At 33.3% G+C, this 22532-nt stretch overlaps 2 protein-coding genes across 3 annotated transcripts; both read right to left on the bottom strand.

The window, feature by feature from the left end:
* Positions 1-284: 284 nt before the first annotated feature.
* Positions 285-5055, bottom strand: LOC7489710 (NADH--cytochrome b5 reductase 1). 2 transcript variants are annotated; one of them, XM_052446363.1, is made up of 9 exons: positions 4624-5055; positions 3748-3889; positions 3466-3556; positions 3271-3348; positions 2708-2788; positions 2484-2573; positions 1397-1459; positions 624-710; positions 285-504 (listed from the first exon to the last, which is right to left on the bottom strand). In XM_052446363.1, the coding sequence occupies exons 1-9, from the start codon at positions 4736-4738 to the stop codon at positions 412-414; spliced, it is 840 nt and encodes a 279-aa protein (XP_052302323.1). In that variant the 5' UTR covers positions 4739-5055; the 3' UTR covers positions 285-411. The 2 variants fall into 2 exon arrangements, with proteins under 2 accessions (XP_052302323.1, XP_002319200.1); XM_002319164.4 differs by having other exon boundaries at positions 1397-1462; positions 4624-5003.
* A 10847-nt stretch (positions 5056-15902) lies between these two features.
* LOC7482390 (zinc finger protein VAR3, chloroplastic) lies at positions 15903-21331 on the bottom strand. The gene is made up of 5 exons (XM_024583686.2): positions 20714-21331; positions 20489-20606; positions 18118-18398; positions 17844-17942; positions 15903-17739 (listed from the first exon to the last, which is right to left on the bottom strand). Exons 1-5 carry the CDS (start codon positions 21175-21177, stop codon positions 16011-16013), a joined length of 2691 nt encoding a protein of 896 aa, XP_024439454.1. The 5' UTR covers positions 21178-21331; the 3' UTR covers positions 15903-16010.
* Between the last annotated feature and the right edge of the window lie 1201 nt (positions 21332-22532).

Genomic DNA, 22532 nt, shown 5'->3' with positions numbered 1-22532 from the left:
CGGAGACACTAGACATCTCTATGTATTTGTATTGTAAATATAGAAATTCAATCTAAATTGATCTCAAAAGTAAATGTATTTTATTCGTCTCTTTAACCAGACATGTGTCAATTTTTTCTATACCCGTCCCAAAACAGTAACCAAATGCAATCTAAGTGAAGTAAAATTTGTTCAACATCCAACAAAAATCTCAAATCTAGGATCAAGTGAAGTAAAATTTGTTCCACATCCAACCTTAAAAATCTCAAATCTAGGATCAATTGGAGAGTGAGCAACATTGCGTATTAAAGCAACTAGAAGTTTTTTCTCATTTCAAAAGCAAAAGTTTGTTTTTTCTCAATAGTCTTTTTTATTGAAACCAGGAGAGTGATGAATACCAATCCAAATAGAGGGTCAACAAGTTTTCAAGGATCAGAACTGGAACAGCATCTCAGGTGCATATCCAAGAGCTTCGAGGTGAGCTGCCATGGCCTTGTTCATAGGTGGTGGTCCACACCTTAGAATCTGTGGATTGCATAATGGAAAATTAGTAGCAATTAGTAGCAATTGTTGTAATTTTCTTTCGAGTATATTTTATCTTTCCCTGATGTCTCATGATGAATGTAAGAAAATCAGAAACCTACCTTGATATCAGGTGCTGGAGCAGGGCAGTAGGTTTGAATCATTTCCTTTGATACAAAGCCAACACCACCATCCCATGTTTCGGGAGGCTAAGGAGAAAGTAACATCCAACAACACAGTTTGGTTAATCAAACAGTCATCAATGACTATACCACATAAAACAGACATCTATAACCCATTATGCGTGATAACCATGCTTCAGCATGAAGGACCTACCAGCAGAACAGTAGCCATAATGCATGCACAAGCTTGTGCAAACATGATCATGCCATCAGACAGAATATGTAATTCATCCAATACAAAATTCAATAGATTTAATCAGTTTCTCATGGCTGTATCACAGGAATTTGCTTGAAGCAGCTAAGCTGGACAAGGAACTCATTTCGATATTCCATTTACGTTTTCAAGACCATTTTTATCTTAAATTATGACCAGCACAATCTTTGTGCCCCAACAAATTGTGAGCAGATTTCATCGAGGTTGGGGTTGAGTGGGGTGGGGTGGCTGTTGAAGTGTAATTTTCAATGTACAGCCAGGCTAAGCAAGGACTCTCTCCACTATCTATTGTATTTGGAAAGGTAGCTGAGCAGGGAAAAAAGTCATAAAAGAAACTAATAAGCAAGTTGCAATCTTCAAGGACTTCTCTACACCAAGATATAGAGAATACAAGAGTCTCAATTATGAAAAAAGGAAGACAGTAAAGCGAACATATTAAGCAAATGAAAAGGAGAAACAAGTAACAATAGAATTGTCTGGCATAAGAAAGACAACTAACCTGATTCAAAACATAGTAGACGTTAAAGTGACTAGAGTACCTCTCAGCAAGGGTGTCCAATTCCTCCTGCAAATAACAATTCAAATTATTTTGAATTGCAAAACAAAACAACACATACAGCATATTGTCACTGCTAACAATACAGAGAGGGGTGGCAGGCATGTTATTGTATTAACAATAATATTCAAAAGAAGGATGCAGACTAACAGATCCTCTTGAGCCAAAAAAGAAAAAAATATCCCCAAGAAGCTTTGACAAAATTTCTACAAGAGGAACCTATAAAAGTTTTAGTTTCAGACTACTATCCATGTCTTAGCTTAGATGGTGACATTTGATTTAGTTCCTCTTTTTTTATTGTTAATCTTTCTAGAATTATTTTTAAAAGGATTTTTCTTTCTCCAAAGACCAACATTATCAACCAAGTTCTTCAGTTTCCGAGAAAGTTTTAGTTCCACCGTACTACACTACAATGAAGTCTTGGCAAGTGGTAAATGAATGATGGTTTGTCAATCCCACGAGTTTCATTTAGTATAAACTAAAGTAGCCATCATTAGTTCCCAAAATGCCTACTCTCGTGAATTTATTTTTCTAACAAAACACTTTCAAGACAATAAATGATTTCTCTTTGAACATTTTTTTTCTATTTTCTTCCCCTGGAGTGGTATAAATGAGCAAATGAGCAGGTATGAAATCCTGTGAAAAAAGTTGAGAAAGTCAGCTAAGCACACTAAAACTTTAGAACTTCCATCTGGGGAGCATGCTTTTCTGTTATTGTAAATTCTCTTAATTCCAACAAATTTCAAGAGTTTGTACAGTCAGTTTGTATGCTGCTAGAACGTGCTCTGCACCCAAATGATATTTCAGCTAGTTTCCATTTTGGGGATTGATAACAATGAAGTTTGCCAGCAGAGACATAATTGCCAAGGTATTTTCACCTCATGGTTTATTATCCCACCAAATAGATGGCACTGCATGATATTCACTCGCTTAGGGCACCATTTAGCCCGGCATAGGGCACATTGGCTTGATAGTTCAACTGATTGTGAGCTACAATGGAGCATCAGAAGAAAATAGAGCTGCAACTTACCTTCAAAAGAATGTCCTCATATGTAACATTAGCATAAATGAGGTGCACCTTTGTCTTGTCATTTGGGTTCTCTAGTATGGCTCTAGCAACCTGAAGTGGACACATCAAGGTACAATGAACATGTGATCACCAAAACCTTCCAAGAGGCAACAGCCAAAGACCATTGCAAGCTAAGATAGAACGAAATCAAAACTGGAATAAAAAATATAATCTTGATAGCATACTTGGAACATAGGAGTAATGCCAGAGCCTCCAGCAAGCATCCCAAATGCTCTAACCTGGCCAGGTTGATACCTAAATCGGCCCTGTTACAATGGTATTTCAAACACCAGCAGTCCAAGCCAGATCATTGTTTTTTCATCTCAGTAATACTGGATAGTTAAAACTTAAAACCAACACATTCAAAAGATAGTTAAATCATAGCCTGGAAGTTATAGATGAAACAGCATATGATAAACTTGCATCCACAGTTTTAATCATTCAACTAATTATGAGAAGCATATGAGGCATCGCATCTGGTGGATATGATAGGACATCATGCACACTATGCATCTCGTTTAACACATAATGGTAATAATAATGCAATCGCAATACAAGTATTTACTATCAGGTGGTAATAGTGAAAGTCAAGAATTAGTGTAATAAAAGAAAGAAAGAATCCCTTAGAAGCAAACACACCACCCTCCTTGTTTCCAGAACGTAACATTGTTGTCGAAGAACAACACAGAATTTGGTAAGAATTATGAAAAAATGAAAAAAACCTGTTCATTTGGAAAAGAGCATTTACCTTGGGTCCCTTGACGGCAAGATAATGACCGACTTGCATCTCTCTGAAATGATGGGACATCCTTCCTTGTGGATACATCTAGTTACAAAATAATAAAAAGAAATACAACAGTTACAAAGAGACATAACAAGTATCAATATTTAAGTACTATCCACTAAAATCAAGCCCAGCGAGGTAAAGTTTTCTGGTATGTACCTTAATGACTAATTCGAATTGTCCAACATCAGAATCCAATGTAGTTGGGGTGTAAGGTTTGATAACCTCTTCACCTTGACCATCCTTACCCCTGTTCAGGAAAGAAGCTGATAAAAGAACTAAACAATGACAGGGACAGGTAACAACTAAGGCAACTTTCCATCATATCAATTAATATAATTGAATCCATTTGAATGGTTAATACTTACAAACACTGGATTAAGAAACGATTGACACAGACAAACATAAAAAATTCACAAAAAGAGAAGGAAAGAACTGAACTTGCAACTTATATGCTGTCCAATAGGAAGGCCTAAAACAGAAGTAGGTGTAGGAAGTGCAAATGTGAACTTTGCCACATTATGGCTCAACTGAACACGCTTGACAAGTTTAAACTGCTTGAAATTTTCTGGATCTAAGCAGCCTATAATCAAACAGAAAAATTAGTTAGTTTCATAAAACACAACAAATACATTGATAGAAAGAATAAAGGCAAAACAAACTTCACATAAAGCTAGCTCAAATGTAAAATCTAAGGGATTGAGCGTACGAGCAAACAAAAGTACAAAAAGGCTAAAAGCCAATCCACTTAGTTACTCATGCTTTAGTTAATAATGAACTTCAATCTAGGCGCTTGAGAGAATCTCAATTTGCTCATTAAAACCTCATTCATGGGGAGTTCACCAAGTTCCAGCCGTGGTACAACAATACTAGCTCTCCATAATCCATGATGAAGTATAAGGTTCTTTTACAGAACCATAAATCATTCAATGAGAAACCGTAGAACAAAACAGCAAAGCCTATATCACCTTAAAATTAGTAACTCAGAGATACATTTATAGAAGTATGCAATTAGAGCAACCATTGCTAATAACAATCGCATCAAAGCCTCGTACAGCAAGCAAACTTAAAACGACAACCCATTTATTACTATGTTAGAGTATAACATCTGCGCAGCTTGAACTGCATTCAACATCAAGAACCATCTTTCTCAATATGGATACTGAAGATTTGGAAAACCCAGAACCCAGATTTCATAGAACAATCACAAAGTTGGTAAAAAAATATAATCTTCCTAACAGAAACTCAATCAACATGCACAAAAACAAAGGATAAATAAGCACAGAATTAAGAAGAAAAGAAAAGAAAAGCTCAGACCTTTGGGCTTTTTGGAGGAGAAGAGAAAGACAGCACCAATAACAATGGCCACAACAGCCACAGCTACAGCCCCAAGAATCTGAACATCAAGTGTGTGCAAGAATTCTAAATCCATTGGGTCAGTGATACTGATTACCTTACCCTAAAAGAATTCAGCTTTATAAGGGAGTTTTCAGACAGGTGAACAAAACAAGAAAATGAATATCAGAGATGGGTGTTCTATGTAGCCTCTCGTCTTTGTTTTGGATCTTTCCTTGCTGCTGTTAATTAATTTTTTATTTTTTTTTTGGTGAAATGCTGCTGTTATTGTTGTTAGTTGCTGCTACAAGTGAACATAAAAGAGTAGAGCAGAGAGCCAGAGCCTGAAAACGTGGTAGGTAAGACTATTTGACGTTTGGTATGGCCTAGCCTAACTCGAGACCTCTATTGGGAACTGGTTCACCAACCCGCATCTTGGCAGGTGTGGTGGCCTGTCACATTTTATCATTATTTCTTGCTCTTGATTTTTTTTTTTTAAGATTAAATTTTTATTTTATTTTAACGTGGGTGTTCGAGTCAGGTTAAGCGTACCTCGACTAATTCTTTGGGCCCTGAAGTTAACGACCACGTAAGCCTCTAGTGGTCATCATATAAACAACCATAGTGCTCGAACCTGAAATTACAGAAAAAACAAACCTCTTAATCTCAAGTTCTTATGAGCCACCTTCTAAATAAGTAAATTAATTATTATTATTTATGTAAGAAATATTTTCCAACTAATTTGACTTTTTAATAGAATAAAAAATATGTTATCCATGCTAAGCTCGTAGGATTCAATGAAATTTGACTTTTTTTTTATAATATAATATAATATAATATGAGATATGAAATTAGATCCACCCCTTCAAGATTTTATTTCAATTAATAAAATTAATTTAGCACAATATAGGCACACCAAAGGAAAGCGATGTTAATTTATTTTAATTCTTCAGTCAAATTCAGTCATATTATAATATAGGCATACTGTTTCAGGGATGGTATGAAGTGAGTCGTAATTTTTCAATTGCATGTATGTCATCGACTATATTATAAATGTATATAATTTTTATTTTTAATTTTTAAGGTGCAATAAATTATATTATTTTCTTTCTCACGTTAGGTTTCTAATCTTAAGGGAGGTTGTAAGAACATAAAATTTATTGTGAATGTACCGCTACACTGTTGAAGATTTATTTAGAATATGATAAAAAAATAAAAAATAAAAAAACCCCTCATCCGAGCTCTATTGGGCCAATTTGCAAATCCCATCACCATTTTTTATTTTTCCTTTTCTTTTTTATTTTTTTAAGATATTACCATGTTTGTCAAGCTATAATTTTAGCTAGAGGTACTATAATAGAAATTACCATGTAAATAGAATTACTGACCTCCTCAAAATTTATTCTAAGATATGTTATATAGCTACTGCCATCCTATACAATAAAACAACAAATAATGCAAGCTGGGTTTGTTTGAGAGCGTGATTACGGTTATTTTTTAAAGTATTTTTTATTCAGAAATGTATCAAAATAATATTTTTTTTATTTTTTAAAAGTTATTTTTGAAATCAACACATCAAAATGATCTAAAAACACCAAAAAAATATTAATTTGAAGCAAAGAAAAAAATAAATAAAAATTTAATTTTTTTTAAAAACACTTTTGAAATGCAAAAACAAATCAGAAATGAGCTACAAAACTATCATATTTTATTATGAGCTCCTTTATATTTTTTTCAAAGTATAGTTTAGCGAAGGAAAAAAAAAGATTTTTTTTTCATATGAACAACACTAAAATTCAGCTATCTCTCTATCTATTATTATAATACAATATTTTTCCTTAAAGAAATTATAAACCAATTTAAGTATTGAGGAGTTATTTTGCATGTAAAGCTCAGATACAATAAAGTTTTATCAATTTAAAATCTGTTTAGGAGTGTGATTGCGGTTGTTTTTTAAAGTGTTTTTCACTTAAAAATATATCAAAATGATGTTTTTTATTTTTAAAAATTATTTTTGATATCAGGGCATTAAAATGATCTAAAACACTAAAAAAAATTAATTTGAAGCAAAAAAAATAAAAAAAATTTAATTTTTTTCAAAAACATTTTTAAAACACAAAAACAAACAGGACCTTAATCCGAATCTAACCAAAAATGATTTCCATTCCGTGCAAAAAACTAATGTAGAAATACATTTGTAATATACATATCATAATTTTTTTGTTTTAACTATAAAGAAGCATCCTCCTAGAAATTCAATTTGCAAAAAGAAAAAGGAAAGACTTCACTTCACTCAAAAAATGTTCATCATTTTATCCCATAAGATCTCGAGTATATATATATAATCACATATTAAATATTTTTATTTGTCGAAGTTTTTTTATTTTTAAATAAAATTTAGTAACTGTTTTTAAGGTTGATGAAGGAGAATAATACTATTAAATGGTTTTGGATCTTCCATCAATAAATTTTGGTAGTGAGATTCAATTAGTTGCTATATAAACAACCTAGATTTAGAAAACTCAAGGGATTTTCTTCGGGTATAATATAAAAATATTGATGTATTTATACTTTATTTAGTATACGTGAAACCAAATAATAATTATTTTACTATTATAAGGAAAAAACCTTGTTAATAAAATTGATATTAAATAAAAAAAAAAAACCTTGGGAGCCAACAGATTTGTTTGTGCCAGCCAGCACATGGTTTCCTGTTTCCACTCTCAACTCAACGACAAAGAGGTTTATCTTCCTTGAGCCATGCCAGTCAATCTTGGCCATGTCAAAACCTTGTCCCGACCGATGGACGAGGAGATATTTGAGTTAATTACAACTTAAACCTCTTCATTTGCTATGGACCTTTTGGCTATAGGATTTAAAATTGGAAATCCATGGTTAGGCCTGACCGGATTGTGTGTAGGATATGGGAATAAGAAAGTCAATATGTCAAGTTAATTTCTTGAAGATTGGCAGATTATATGGAGGGATTTTGTCTGTACGAGAAAGAGACAACTCTCTATCTTTATTTGAGAAGAAAAGTGTATTCTCTCGGTTTAAATTAAAAATTAAAAATTAAAAATTAAAAGAATATTTCTCTATTTAATAAAAACAAATGCGAAAAACAAAAGGCCAAGTAGAGTTTTTGGTAAGTCATTTAACAACCAACACTCACAAAAAGTTGCTCAATATGGTTTTTTCAAGAGTGGAATGATGTTTTGAATCATGTAGTCAAAATAAATAATTGGTTTGATGACACATGGAATAATCTAGAGATTATCTTGTGTTCAACTTTTCAATAAGAGCTTGAAAAATATATTTAATTAACTATATGATTTTATTATTAAGCTTCATTTGAAATTATTTTTTATGTTATTGGATAGTATTAATGTGCTAATATGAAAAATAATTTTTAAAAAATTAAAAAAATTATTTTGATATATTTTTGAAAAAAATATATTTAAAAAGCAATAACCACTATGCTATCTAACACCCTCTAATTGTGTTACTATACATTGAAATCATAGCTTTCTTGTAGTGTTTTAATGTTCATACAAATATTTTAGAATATTTATGATTTCTTCCTGTTTTTTTGGGAAAAATTGATTTAAAAAATATTTTTATATTAATCCTGAAATTTCTGCTCATATAAATTATTTGAAGAATATTTTTTATCATATAAAATGTACATGGTTAGAAAGCACACCTCATTAGCTTTTCAACAGTATAAAATTTGACTAAGTCAGAGTTCTGAACATAAATTATAATTTTTTAAATATTTAAAATGATTTAGGTCAAAATTAAGTTTCTTCATTAATCCAAGTAATTTTATTTTACTAGAACCAATCACAATGTTAATACACATTATTTATATACTAAGTTAGATATCTTGAAATTCATCTTCTCACCAATACAATTTAAATCAAGTTAGCCACACAAAAATTTAACATCAACAAAGCGACATGTTTCTTGCACGCGCCTTACTCATGATTGTGGAATCACGCACTAGTGGCGCAAGATCTAGTATGGACACAAGCACTATACACCTGTTTTGCATGCCAATCATTAAGTGGAGGCAAGCTAATATATGCATCGCAACACAATGACACTATCATTAAACATAACCCATTTGCATATAGTGGCGTGTGTAAATGTGGATGGTGGTGTAGGGTGTTGTTTTTTAATTGAATTTTTTTATAAATTATTAAAAATATTAAAAAATATTTGTAATTTGTATTAAATTTATAGAGATTTGAGAATTATGGATTCGAACTTTCGTAACCTTCAATCATAATATTCTTAATGATACTCTTGCGAGTATGAAAAAAAATAGTATTTTTACTAAACATGAACTTCAGTTTCATACACATTTCTAGTGGCAAGTTGTAAATTATGAGTGTTACCGGTCAATAAGAATATGGTGCAACAAATGACCCGAATAGATTGAATTCGTCTGAACATAACCTAAAATGTATGTTCCATGATTCCATTAAAAAGTTAAGGATACACCCTATTAAAATGTTTCTAGGTTTCACCATCAAAAGAGTACACTATGACTTCATCCACTATAGCATCATATGAATGATACCATGTCATATGCTTAGCAATCTTTGAGGATAGGAATAAAATTTATAGTCTAGGAGTAATTGAGAAGTATCTAAGTTTTATATGTGCAAGAAGAGTCATTCCCCTACTAGCTCCAGGTTTATACCGAGCATACCTACAGATTCTGCACTCAATCAATTTTGCATTTTCAAGGTAGTACAACATGGAGAAGTTTGGACATATGTCAATTTTCTAGCATTCTAGGTCAAGAGGTTTCATTATGGATTTGGCAGTATAAAAGTTCTCTTTCAGCCTATACCCTTCAGGTAAAATGTTTCTCGCTCATTCGACAATTCTACCATATCGGCCTTACTCAACCTATGACCTGACTTGGTGATAAACACTTGTACAACGACCAATAATTTATTATGATTTGTGCACCCATCCCATAATAATTTATTAAAATTTTTCAAAAGATCAAAACACCTTAACGTGTCTACATTTGGTTTTTCATTTACAATTGAACAATCATATGAATAATTATGATTCATTCTCATCACATCCATAACTATACTCATATAAGAATTACTATTATCATCTACAACTTCATCTATATTGCTAGAACTAGAAGTTGACCCAGCCATCCATTCTACCATGGTCTCATAAGGAAAATATGGTTCTTTGTGTGTAAACCAACACAAGTATTTCTCAATGAACCTTTTTTGTAGAAGATGTATCATAACAACATCTAAATCGAGAAACTTTTTTATTTATACACCTCTTACATGGACATCTAATACCGCATTCACTAGTATTTTTTGGATTATATAATACGTAATTAATAAAACCCTCAACCCCATTATAATAACCCATCATGCGTGATCTTTCGGGTGAAACTTGATACATTTAAGAACGATCATCCATTAATTATATGAAATTTATATAGAATATCAATGACAACATATATTAATTAATTATGTGAACTAAATAAATTTTCGACAACCAACTAATTAGCTATTATTGGTTTAACTCAAACTTATTCAATTTATTTAAAACAATACTCTTAAATCATTATCAATTTTATACAAATATTCAAATTCCTCCACATTTACATAAATTTTCAACTTGACAATAAAATTGACAACATATGAAACATACCCATTAAATAAGTCATTATTTATTTCATTACAAATTAAATACTTAAGTCACAAAATTGAACTCAATTTAATCAAATTACAAACAAATATAATTTTCAACTCTTTGGTGGTTCATATTGTTGGTTAATGGTAAAGACTTTTCTCGTAATTGGATTATAAGTTCAACCTACACTAGAAGGAAAATATGTTAAAAGAAGCTGACTTTTTTTTCCTTGAAATTCTTATCACACCAAAAAATAAAAAAAACATACAGAGAGCATCACAATAAAATCAGGGAACAATAGAAAAGAAAAGACATTTATGATGTAAGAAAGAAAAAATACCTTGATGAAAGCAAGAAGAGAGGAAAGAGTAAATAACAACACAACCTGAAAAGTTATGATGCATTGTCAAACCAAAAAGAAGAACAATGAAAAAAAAATACATATCATGATATGAAGAATAAGACCTGGCAATTCAATTGAAAATTGCAGCAAAGTCACAGATCATCACAACAAAGCAATGAGGAAAAAAACACATGTAAAAGGAATAAAGGTTGAAAAACATAAGAAATGAAAATTATAAAAAGACAAATAAAATGAAGAACAAAGAAGAGAACTAATCTTGTCAGGATTGACCTAATAACCAACAATTTATTCAACAAAAATAATCTATAAGTTGTAAGGAACTGACCAAAAAAACCATTTAGTCAATCTTTAATTAAAAACATAATGTAACCAAACCAAACATCATATCAATACTAAGCATGATAACTTTCACTTTAATGATTTTTTTATTCTTTTTTTAACCTAATGTTTTTTTTACAAAAATTATAACACCCCACCTCACTAGCAAGATATTGTCCGTTTTGGGCCTCCCAGTCCACCCAAATCCAGGGCTTCCACCCAGGTCCCCCTCACGGGTTTGTTCTTGGCAGCCACGCATGGCTCCAAAACGCGTCTTACTAGTCAAGGTGAGCATGCACTTATAAGGTCCTGGCTCTGGACGCTCGCTTCCGATGTGGGATCTTACAATCCCCCCACCTTAAGACGAGCCGTCCTCGGCTCTGATACCAAATGTAACACCCCATCCCATTAGCAAGATATTGTCCGCTTTGGGTCTCCTAGTCCACCCAAATCCAGGGCTTCCACCCAGGTCCCCCTTACGGGTTTGTTCTTGGTAGCCACACATGGCCTCAAAACGCGTCTTACTAGTCAAGGTAAGCATGCACTTATAAGGCCCTGGCTCTGGATGCTCGCTTCCGATGTGAGATCTTACAAAAATACTCTTAAATTGTTTTTCTTGTGGTAGATTAAAAAAATGGACAAACAGATCAAAACATAAATCAATTAAAAAAAATCCAAAAACAAAATATGTATTTCAAGCAAGCGTTGGCTTTAATGTCTGGCATCCACTCACCAAGCACACACCTAGGCAACACTACATTGAAATTCATTACTCGAGAAAAATAAAGACATTGTGGCCTCGCTTTGCCTATAATGCTTAAGCGAGCCTTTGAGTGCCTTTTGACAACACTAACATACAGTAAAACAAACAAAAAAATAAAAGGAAATCAACCTCCAAGCCATAAATCTAATTACATAAATAGATTTTGTTTTTAAAAAAGTAAAAAAATAATAATTTCATTACCTTTAGGCATCTCTTTCTCTAAATCTCAATAGACTGATCACTTTTATATTTTGAATTAGATCGTTAATAAAATTCATTCATAGTAAAACTATACAAAGTTAGTGAAGTAAATATAACACTAAAGGAAAGGAAAGAAAGAAATCATGACAGCGTTGATCATGAAGTTAGGAAGAGGAAGTGAATGCTATTATCGATCTACTTCTTCTTCATCCAAAGTCGTGTTAACTAAATCTATAGCAAGGTTGTAGAACACATGAGTTTGTGTTTGAAGGTGGGTTTGTTGAAATTAAATGATAACCAATGATGATATCGTTATGAGTTTGCCTTTGATTATGAATCTATATATATTTAATACCTAAAATCAAGATTTATTTTGAAAGATGTTTTTTATGTGTTTTTTATTGTTAGTTTAAAGAGAGAACCATAAGCACATGAAATTTGATAAAACAAATTCTAGTCCATTTTGAAATAATAATAGAGGAATCGTAGCTATTAAGAGAAGAGAAAATAGAAAAAAAGGAAAAAACATGTCACAACACCCAATGATTCTCCTAAATTAACATGGAAGAAACCTAAATGAAAGAAAGATAAGTGTCCAAAAACAAATATGTTATAATAATAGTAACAAAAAGAATAGAAAAGACTAGGTTTCTTCCATTACTTATATAAAACCTATGTAGAATATTGATGACAACAAGTATTTCATATTAATATTGACAATCCTTACTTTTTCTCTTTTTGGAAATAAGATTATAGTTTTTTCATATTAATATTGACAATCATGTTATTAAGTATTATATATGAATCTAATATGTAATTCTTTTTCTTAAATTGTGATCATGAATATTCAGCGAAAATAAAACTTATTTTTTATTATAATTTTCCTATATAATTTTCTCAAATTAATTATTCATTTTTTCTTTAATTGCATACAAAATATCGAGATATGATTTTTATTTTTTTTATTGAAACTTATTTTTCATATCATGATAATTTTTTTATTTAAGAAAAAATGTTTTTTATAAAGAAAATTATATTCTTGTTAAAAATATATATTAATAAGGAAATGAAATTTGGATTGAAGAGATATAAGTTTCTATTTATTTAAGTTATCATTTTTTTTTCAAAAACTTATGTTAATTTCCTTTGCTTTTTATTCAAAAAAATATATGATTCTGTTAAGAAAATGTTGTCTAAAAAATTTCATGTATAATAGAAAATAATTCATCTGATAAAATATATTTTTCCAAAGATTTTATATCATCTCCTTGACTGATGATATGCTTGGTTGAGAATAAACTTTAAACAAGTTTTATACCAAGAACATATCAACAAGCATGATGAATTTCGTGAAGAAATCAATCAAAAAGTTTAAGAAGAAAGCAAAGTGAAGACTTAGATTAAATGTTCATTTTAGTGCTCATGTAAATCTTTATATCCTACTTGATAGCATAATTAAAATGAACTCGCACATTTCATTTTGCATGCATTAAAAGATTCATAAATAATTTGATATAATTTAAGATAGATTGTTCTAAGAATTCATCAAGGCTAATATGTTAAAATTGGAATGCTGCATGAACCGATCGGTCATTTGGTATTACCATATGAACCGGTCGACCGCTTATTCATCCATAATGAACACTTGGGAATCAAGAATCGGTCGACTGACTGGCTTGACCAATCTGAACCAGTTAATTGTTTTAATTGTTAGTAGGGTTGTAACAATTATAAACGACTAGTTTTTCTTAGAAACATATATAGCTTGTCTAATTGCAAAATTAGAAAGAGATTCCAAATATATATGATATACAAGCTATTCTAAAAGTAAAAACACTGTAAAATTACCAATCCTTGATCATACTCTAATTTGTTCTATTTAACATTCATATTTTAGCACAAGAGCATTTAATTTCATTCTCACTACACTTAAACACCTTTAAATCCTATAAGTGCAATCTAGTGAGTTATAAAGATATTAGAACTTTCACTAAGTGAAAAATATTAAAGAGAGTATATCTTTAAATGATGTAAAAATCTTAGTGTTAATTCATTAAGTAACCATTGTACTCTTGAAGTTGGATTAGTGAAGGAATATAATACTCAAGTACGGTTAGATACTTGAGGTGTGGACGTAGATTTGTCGAACCACTTTAAAAAGAGTTTACAAATTATCTTTTTTATCTCTTTACTTTAAGTACTTTATTACATAGTTGGTTATTGTGTTTACTTAAAGTAATTTGCATTATTTGTAGAATTTAGTGATACACCTAATTCATCCCCCTCTTAAGTGTTAAATTGGCTTAATCTTTGAACAAAACTCCTTTCATACATGTATCTTTTTTAATTATAAAAACTAAATAAAAATAGATTTCAAAAACCACATCTAGCATGGCGTAAGTAAATAAAAAGTAATTAATTTATTAGCATTTTCAAATAAATAAATGCTAAATACCTATTTTTTTTAAATCATATTTCTAGATTGTGTACTAAGCTTTCCTAGAGATTGACTCAGCTAGCTAAGAATGATATGCAAAAGAACGTCATTATAGAGGATGTTCCACCTCAACTATATGATGTTTCTTGTCATGCCATATCTTTTTGAGCTGTGACGACTACCCTCGTTATCAAAGTAATAATGCCTAATAATGTGAAGATATTCAAAACATATCAAAATTTTGAATACATTTTATTCATCGAATATTTCAATATAGTTATTGATGAAATCCCAAAAAAATCCAAGTAGGCTAGGAATAAGGTTCACAAGTTGAATAATCGGTTAATCAATTGATCATAGCAATCTCATCCACTCTCCTTAGCCAAGGTGTTTGATAGCATATACATGGTGTTTGGTAGGCCAATGCATATACTTGATGCTTGGTAGGTCAATGTGACTTGTAACTCGTACCTGCAAAAGGTCTCCTTTGGTAGAGGTGAGGAATCTCCGATGGTCATTCCCTTGGTCATTCCCTTGGGCATGCCCAAGAGAGGATGCAATCATTTCCTTGAGCGTGCCAAAGGAAGATGTAGTCATTTCTTTAGACGTGCTAAGGGAGGATAATTATTCCCTTAGACTTGACTAACTACCAAGTCGAAGTACTTTAAACTTGGCGATGAATCTTAAAATCATATATCGTCTTTTAAATCAAAATATATAATCACTTATATCCATAAGCTAGATTGAAGATAGTTCATATACCAAATTTATATCATAAATATTTTTATTCGAATTCATACTCTTATTTAGATTCATATATATAAACATTAACAGCCTGGCACCAACCATATATTAGTAAACAAAACCATCCAAACATATCAATGATATGCACGTGTATACGTAAACCATTTTCTATGTTTTTCATTTATCATACCACGTATTTTTTAATCATTTCTTCATAAAATTACCTACACTTATAATAATAAAACCTTAGAATGTATATTTTTATAACTTAATTTTAACCTTTAATTTTATAATTTTTTACAAAAAAACATATAAAAAATTGATTTCTTCTCATTTTTTCGTATTTTTAACCATTTTTATTTTTTTTCATGATTTTAATTTCAAGGCGATAACACGTGAGAAGCAGTTAAGAGAAATTATGTCACATAAAATTACGACCCTATTTAACAATACATTGACAAAAAAAAAAAAAACACTCTCCCTTCACCTCCACCTCCACATCACATCAATATTTGCTTTCAGTTCTTGTGGAGGCATTAGACAAATGGCTTCACAAAGATATAATTTGTTAGAAATCATAAAATTGTCAAGAACCCGACCCTAGATTATTGTTATTATATGATGCCAAGTCAACAAATTTTTAGTTGAGATAAAATGCAGGCTTGTCTGGCCTCTTCCCAAAGACTCACCAGGTACATCATCGGATGCCAAATTATAATGCAGCACAAGAAACCATAACATGTAATTAAGAATTACGAAGAAATTATTCTTTTCTTTATGAGTGATAATTTATGTAGCACAATCCACAGAAACAAATGACTTTCACATTCATAAATTGTGGCAGAAATCTTTGTATTCTATCAGCTACTGTCATTTTCCTTCACAGGATCAGAGCTGACAATTGGAAGATTTTTTCTATACTGAGTAGATGTCAACCTTCTCTCTAACGGTGTTTTTCGTTTGCTCACAACAAATCTATTCACCCCTTTCCGCATTGGCATTATTGATGGGAAATCCTCATCTGGGATCTGACTGAGCTCTGAGATGTCCTTGATCTGCGCAACCCGTCGGAACCACCTTTCTGACTTGGCCTCTTCAGACATGTCCAAAGGATCTGGTTCCTTCACTGCCGACCCTTCCAAGCTCTTTCCAGTCCAGCTATCCCCAACACTCTGATTCTTAGATGATTGAGGTGCAGTTCCCGTGAAAATCTTCTTCTCACTGATATTCTCTTTCCAGGAAGATCCATTACTCTCGCTGTCATTGGTATTTGCGGGGGAATTATTTAAGTTTTGCATTGAGTTCCCCATTTGATTTGATGTCCCAGTGGCATTCGCACTCCTAGAATTTCCAGTGTTCCAACTATCCCTGCCAGCTGGCAGGGGATCAATAAAATTTTGGGTAAAATTTCCACCTGCCGATTTCCCATAAGTGGCACCTTTCTTTAAATCACTCTTCTTCTCCCCAGACCAGCTCCCTGTACTGTCCTCCTGAGCTGCATGGGTAACCCCAAGTCTAGCATCATCCAACTTCTGTGGATGCTTCTCCAGAGTTGCAGAACTTGAGGTTTCGCTAACACCTTTATCATGGGAATCTGTCTCATCTGGTTGCTGATTATCCTTTTTAGCAAAGTAGTTGGGTGGGAAGGGGACAAAGGGTACGGAATTTGTGGTGTTAGCTTGCTCCATGGCTGCATGTCTCTTGTACATTGGAGAAGTCAGAGACCTATCTTTCTTCTTGCTAACAACAAATTTATTCTCTCCTTTACGCAACGGCATGATCTCAGGGAAGTCATCATCTGAAATTGCACTGGTCAGATCAGTGACATTATGCAACTCTGCTACCCTCTTAAACCATCTCTCTGATTTTTCAGCTACGTCTTTCTCATTATCATCACTCAGATTCTGGTCCATGGACATCTCAGAGGGTTGGCAGCTATCTCTTGATTTACCATGCTCACTGCGCTCAGAAATAACACCTTTCTGCTCACCGTTGCTTGAAGTAAGAGATTCATAGTTGACTGTCTCCAACTTCTCCCTCTCCTCCATCTTTGAGTTCTCAGGTTTCTTGGCAAACATGTCAGCAGGTAACGGCACAAACGGAACATAATTGGAATTGCTTCCTCTAGGGGCACTAAATAGTGGTGAAGCAGGGCTCCGATTGATAGTTTGGTTGAGGGGATTGGTTGTACCTATGCTTTGATTATCATTCCTTTCCCGAGTGTCATCAGTACCCATGTTTTCTTGGAATTGAGAATTTGCCAACCTCCTTTCCAGTGGAGTCTTCCTTGTGCTGACAACAAATCTGTTCACCCCTTTCCTCAATGGCATTATTTCAGGAAAATCTTCATCTGCTTTGGCACCATTCCTGTCCAAAGAACTGTCCATCTGAGAAACATTGCCATGCCTCTGCTGTGCCATCTTTTCATTGGCAGCCAGCCTGCTAACCAGATCACTTTTATTCACATAGCTCCCACTGCCATATCCTATGTCTGATCCAGAGCTGGTGCTAATGGGTGAAACACCTCCTGGTCGCTTGCAATCACACCTTAAGCATACCATGTTCCTTGCATAATTATAGAAATCACATCTGCAAAAGAGAAAGTTGATAGGAATTACTCAAAATCATAACTCAAACAAGGACAAACCAAGCTCCAAGCTTGTAGAAATGCCAAGTACAGAAGAAATGCTCACTGAGGACACTCCCACTCTCCACCAGTAAGTTGTCTCTTGGGCCGTTGTTCATCACATTCAAGGCATTTCATGTTTCTTGCAAAGTTCATGAAACTACACCTGCTCGATAAAGATGGCAGTAAAAAAGTAAATCATCACATGATCACAACAATGAGAAACATATCTGAGTTTAGTATCGTTTTCTTCATTCATGAAGTTATGATCCTCCAAGACAAACAAGTTATGTTAAGAAAACAAGTTGAACATAACATGAGAAGATCAAATAGGACTCTACCCTGGGCATATCCAGTCACCTCTTTTCATTTCAATATTTTGCCCACGAGGCCTTGGTGTTTGTCCATATCTATCAGGGAACTGATTTCCAAATGAACCATTTAGGTTTTCCTCCACAGCATTGTAGCCCAGCTGAGCCAACTCACTAAAGAGACTTCGAACAGATGGCTCCACAAGTTCTAAATTATGAAGATTGGTCTTCACAGAAGAAACAAAACTGCTGGCATAACTCAATAGAAACTTCATCAGGTCCACTGTCCGTGCTTTATCAGTATTTGGCACCTAGCATTTAATAATAATGAGAACACGGGGTACAGATTCAATATTGGCACCTAACATTTAATGATAATGAGAACACAGAATACAGATTAAATATTGGCACCTAGAAATGGTTAGAAAATTACTGCTTGATTTGGTGCAAAAAATGTTAAAAACAACTGCAGAGCATGGCCATTAGCCAGACTTTTATAAAGCCTTCTTTCAGTGAAGGTAGGATTCAATTCAGTTACAACAACATCATCAACAACAACAACAACAACAACAACAACAAGCATTAATCCCAAACTAGTTAAATGCTACTATAGTTAAGGAAAAAAAATGAAGAAAATAACATAATAACATGCAAGTTCAAAGGCTCGAACAGAAGTTGAGATGAACAGTATTTTGGCCCCAGGCTTTCCATCAGCACAATTTTTTTTATGGATTGAAAGCTCTTCACTATCCACTTTAGCTGCACTAAGACTTGGCAGTAAATAATAAATTTTTGTTGTCCCCTCAGATATAATATAGGAGAAAGTTCCATCATCTGCAAATATCACCACCAAGGACTCTTCTTCCTTTTCAGTCTGAATAATACTCAACATCGAGAATAGATCATACAGTAAAATGCAGTTCCAATTTAGTTCAGGAAATGCTATTCTAACAAAATGAAAATTCAAAGGGTGCTTTAAAGACACCCAGAATAATCACTTGCAAGTTGATAACATCTAATTTTAAAAAGGAACTATCACTTTTTAGTACCACATTAAAATGTCCCTGAGACTCCTCAAAGTAAATCTTATTCCAATCAATGTTTAACCATTGAGAACATGGAAGGAATTAGCCTGAGGCCTCACTATCAACATCAAATTTCGCCTAGCACCTTATACATGCCTGAAGCACACTTTTTTTACGGCACTGAATAAAAGAACTCTAAACTTAGGTAATTACTGTACTAGGGCCTTCTTTCTGAATTTGCCTGAAATTCATACGTGCAATTCATGAAGCAATGCAAAATGATTTCTATCCCAACATAATGTTAACAGAAACTACTCGTGCATGATTTGTGACCTCAACAACCCACATTCAAGGAAAATATCAACCTTTTGAAATGTCCAAATGCTGGGGAATGTACACAAGATTGGAAGACCTTATCCTATAAGCATACCTATATAAAAATCTTGAAAACAGATAGTTTCCTAAGAAGTAGAAAACTTGGTGGCATCACTGTTATCCACTGATACAAACTGTCAAAGCTTCTGCTTCCTAGTTATTAAGTACTTAAATCAACCGTTTCCAATAAAATCAAATGTATCAGAAATTGAAATAGGAACTCCTGATAACAGGTAAAAAAGGTTTTGAAGCAAGTAAAAACAAATTTAAGGTTGTTTTACTAACAACTACTGCCTATATCAACCATCCCCGTTCTTGCAGAACAAAGGCAATATTTCACACTATTTTGAACTCCACTTCCCTGATATTATACCCTTTCATTGCAGTCAGCATTTAATGGATTCAAAATACAAATGGGCTCTGTGCACTCCAAATATCAACTTTCAATAGTCCTCCCTACATCCCTCTGTTTTAGGATCACTTTTTTTCCTCTTTCCTTGAGCTCTCCTTATGGTTTAATATGGTTTTTCTAAATTACTAAAAGCCAAATGGTTGACACATATAGCCTCAAGTCAAGTGGTAAACCTACATATTTAGCTTTCGAGATAAAAAAACATTACTTTTTTTTAATCACCAAACTGCCACCACTACTACATTGACGCAAGTTTTATTCCTAAACTTTCAACAAACTGCACTAATCTATCTATTTTTGTTCGCATTTCAATTCAAACATGCATCGAAACAAATCATCTATTCACCCATCTCAAATTTCACACACACACACACACACACACACACACACAAAAACACACACACACACACACACACACACACACCCCATAAACTCCCATGCTTATCAGCTTCTACTTTCAACATCCATTTAAATGAAAATGCAATGAATAGAAAGACAAACACAAGAACCTACCGAATGTAAATTCCAATAACAAAACAAAGAACAGAAACATGAACTTCTAGCATAAACAATTTTCACAAAGACTCACATTACTATCACTTCCATGCAAAAACAACTTCATCCTCCTCACTGAATCGTCACTATTCTTGAACAAAAATGGTAACCCACTTTGAACCACGACCTCAATATCTCTTCTCGAAAGCATCCTACAATACCCATCAACAAAAACAATCACATAATAACAAAAGCTCTAACTCAAAAAAAAAAAAATCAATCCAAATGAACACTACACATATATTAACAGAAAACCGACCCTAAAGCCTGAGGTTTATCACGCGCGAAAGCTAAGGAAGCAGTGCAAGAACGCAAAAACCCCTCTGATAAATCATCAACTGAGGTGAGATCATCACTTGGAGTATTAGAACCATGCTTGATATTAAAATAACCGGCCGCAGAGAGGTTGTTAACAAATTTAGACCACTCTGGCCAGGGGTCGGAGAACCCGGAGGTAGAAGGAAAGGAAGTTGAGGTGGAAGGGGAATCGGAGAAATGGGCAGTGGTATGGAGTTGTTGGTGGTGCTGGGAAGGGGAGCAATTGGATTTTAAAGGGCGAGGAAGGGAGAGAGTGAAGAGGTTGTGGTGGTGGTGGGAAAGGGAGGAGAGAGATGAAGGAATGTGGTGGCGGGTGAGGCGGAGGATCGATGGGTAACGGAGTGGGGAAGGAATGGTGGTTGTGGTGGTGAGGAGCATGAGGAACCTGGTGGCGTTGCTGCTCATTTTGGGAGGAGGGGGTGTTTAAGGGTAGAAATGCATGGGAATGAGTGGTGGTGAGGTTTAGGGTTTGTGGTGCTACAACCCTTCTGGTGATGGTGGGGATTTTTGGAGTGGAGTAAAATGTCTAGGCCTAGCCTACTGGCTAGAAATTAAGGATGCAGATTTCCTACCTGCAAATATCAAAGCGAAGCAAACGACGTGTCTTCAATGCCTCACTGCACTCCAAAGAATTCCAAAGAATTTCAAGTTCGTTTTTAAGAGCATGTTTGGGAACCTGGCTGCGGCTGCGTTCCCAAAAAATTTGAATTTTTTTTTATTAAAATTTAATATGGTTTGTATGTTTTGGATCGTTTTGATGTGCTGATATCAAAAATGATTTTTAAAAAATAAAAAAATATCATTGGCATGCATTTTGGCACGAAAAGTTATTTAAAAAGCACCCACAACCACACTGTCAAACATGCTTTAAGAGAGAGACGTGTTTAAAAACATTAAAAACAAATTGTAAAAGCGTTGCATACTTTTTTTTTAATATAAAAAAATCAATCATGAATTTAAAATTTGATGTATAATAGACAATATTCCTTTTAAATGCTAAAATAGTGATATATTATAGTGATATATTAGATGATAGTTTTTTTAAAAATATTAAGATAGTAAAATATTGGATTGACTGGGATTGATCCAAACAAACCCTATGCATTTCACCGCTCCATTGGAAATTTCCTCTGTCTCTACCATACTCTAGCTTGGCAATTTCCACAGCCGATCTAAGGTTGAGCCCTAGGATTTTATAGCAAACTTAAAAAACCATCTATAAACACTTTATGCTCAATCATTTTAGATGTCATTTGCATCTTCTATATTTTTGTAGTTGCTAGCACAAAGTTAGTCGATGCTTATTAACCAGATACCATCATTACTTCTTCTACAGGAAAAGAAGTTCACGACTTGTAGGTGATGCGAACCTCGTGATCACATGAACACACAATCCATAGCAAAATTAAAAACCAACCCAAGTAAACTAAATTCCAGGTTTGAAACCCCGGCCTAGAGGTAATCTTGTATCTAAGAACCACAGGTATTGGAAACATAATCTAGATCCAGAGATAACCTTATACCTAAGAACCCAAAGTATTCAAATGACACTACAAAACCAGTTAATCTTTGATAAGTTGGTGTACAATCTTTGTTCTTGCAAAAAAAAGTTGTTTGCAATATGCAAAACAAAGAAAAAACCCTGTTTATTCAAATCATCATAGCTGCCAAAACTTGCATCTATAAATGTAATATACAGTTCTCTCTAAATAACCATATTGGACCTTTTTTGGGTTGCAAGCCAATTGACCCTATATAGT

This window comes from Populus trichocarpa, chromosome 13 (genome assembly GCF_000002775.5).
Source record: "Populus trichocarpa isolate Nisqually-1 chromosome 13, P.trichocarpa_v4.1, whole genome shotgun sequence".
NCBI lineage: Eukaryota > Viridiplantae > Streptophyta > Magnoliopsida > Malpighiales > Salicaceae > Populus > Populus trichocarpa.
This window is presented reverse-complemented; position numbering and strand designations above follow the sequence as displayed.

Coding starts and splice junctions, on each gene's coding strand:
- LOC7482390 (XM_024583686.2), bottom strand. CDS start 21,177: ATGAGCAGCAACGCCACCAGGTTCCTCATGCTCCTCACCACCACAACC. Junction 17,943..18,117: donor GGTGACTGGATATGCCCAGG/GTAGAGTCCTAT, acceptor TTTATCGAGCAG/GTGTAGTTTCATGAACTTTG. Junction 17,740..17,843: donor GGAGAGTGGGAGTGTCCTCA/GTGAGCATTTCT, acceptor TCTCTTTTGCAG/ATGTGATTTCTATAATTATG.
- LOC7489710 (XM_002319164.4), bottom strand. CDS start 4,738: ATGGATTTAGAATTCTTGCACACACTTGATGTTCAGATTCTTGGGGCT. Junction 2,789..3,270: donor TTGCCGTCAAGGGACCCAAG/GTAAATGCTCTT, acceptor CCATTGTAACAG/GGCCGATTTAGGTATCAACC. Junction 711..1,396: donor TCTACTATGTTTTGAATCAG/GTTAGTTGTCTT, acceptor CTTTCTCCTTAG/CCTCCCGAAACATGGGATGG.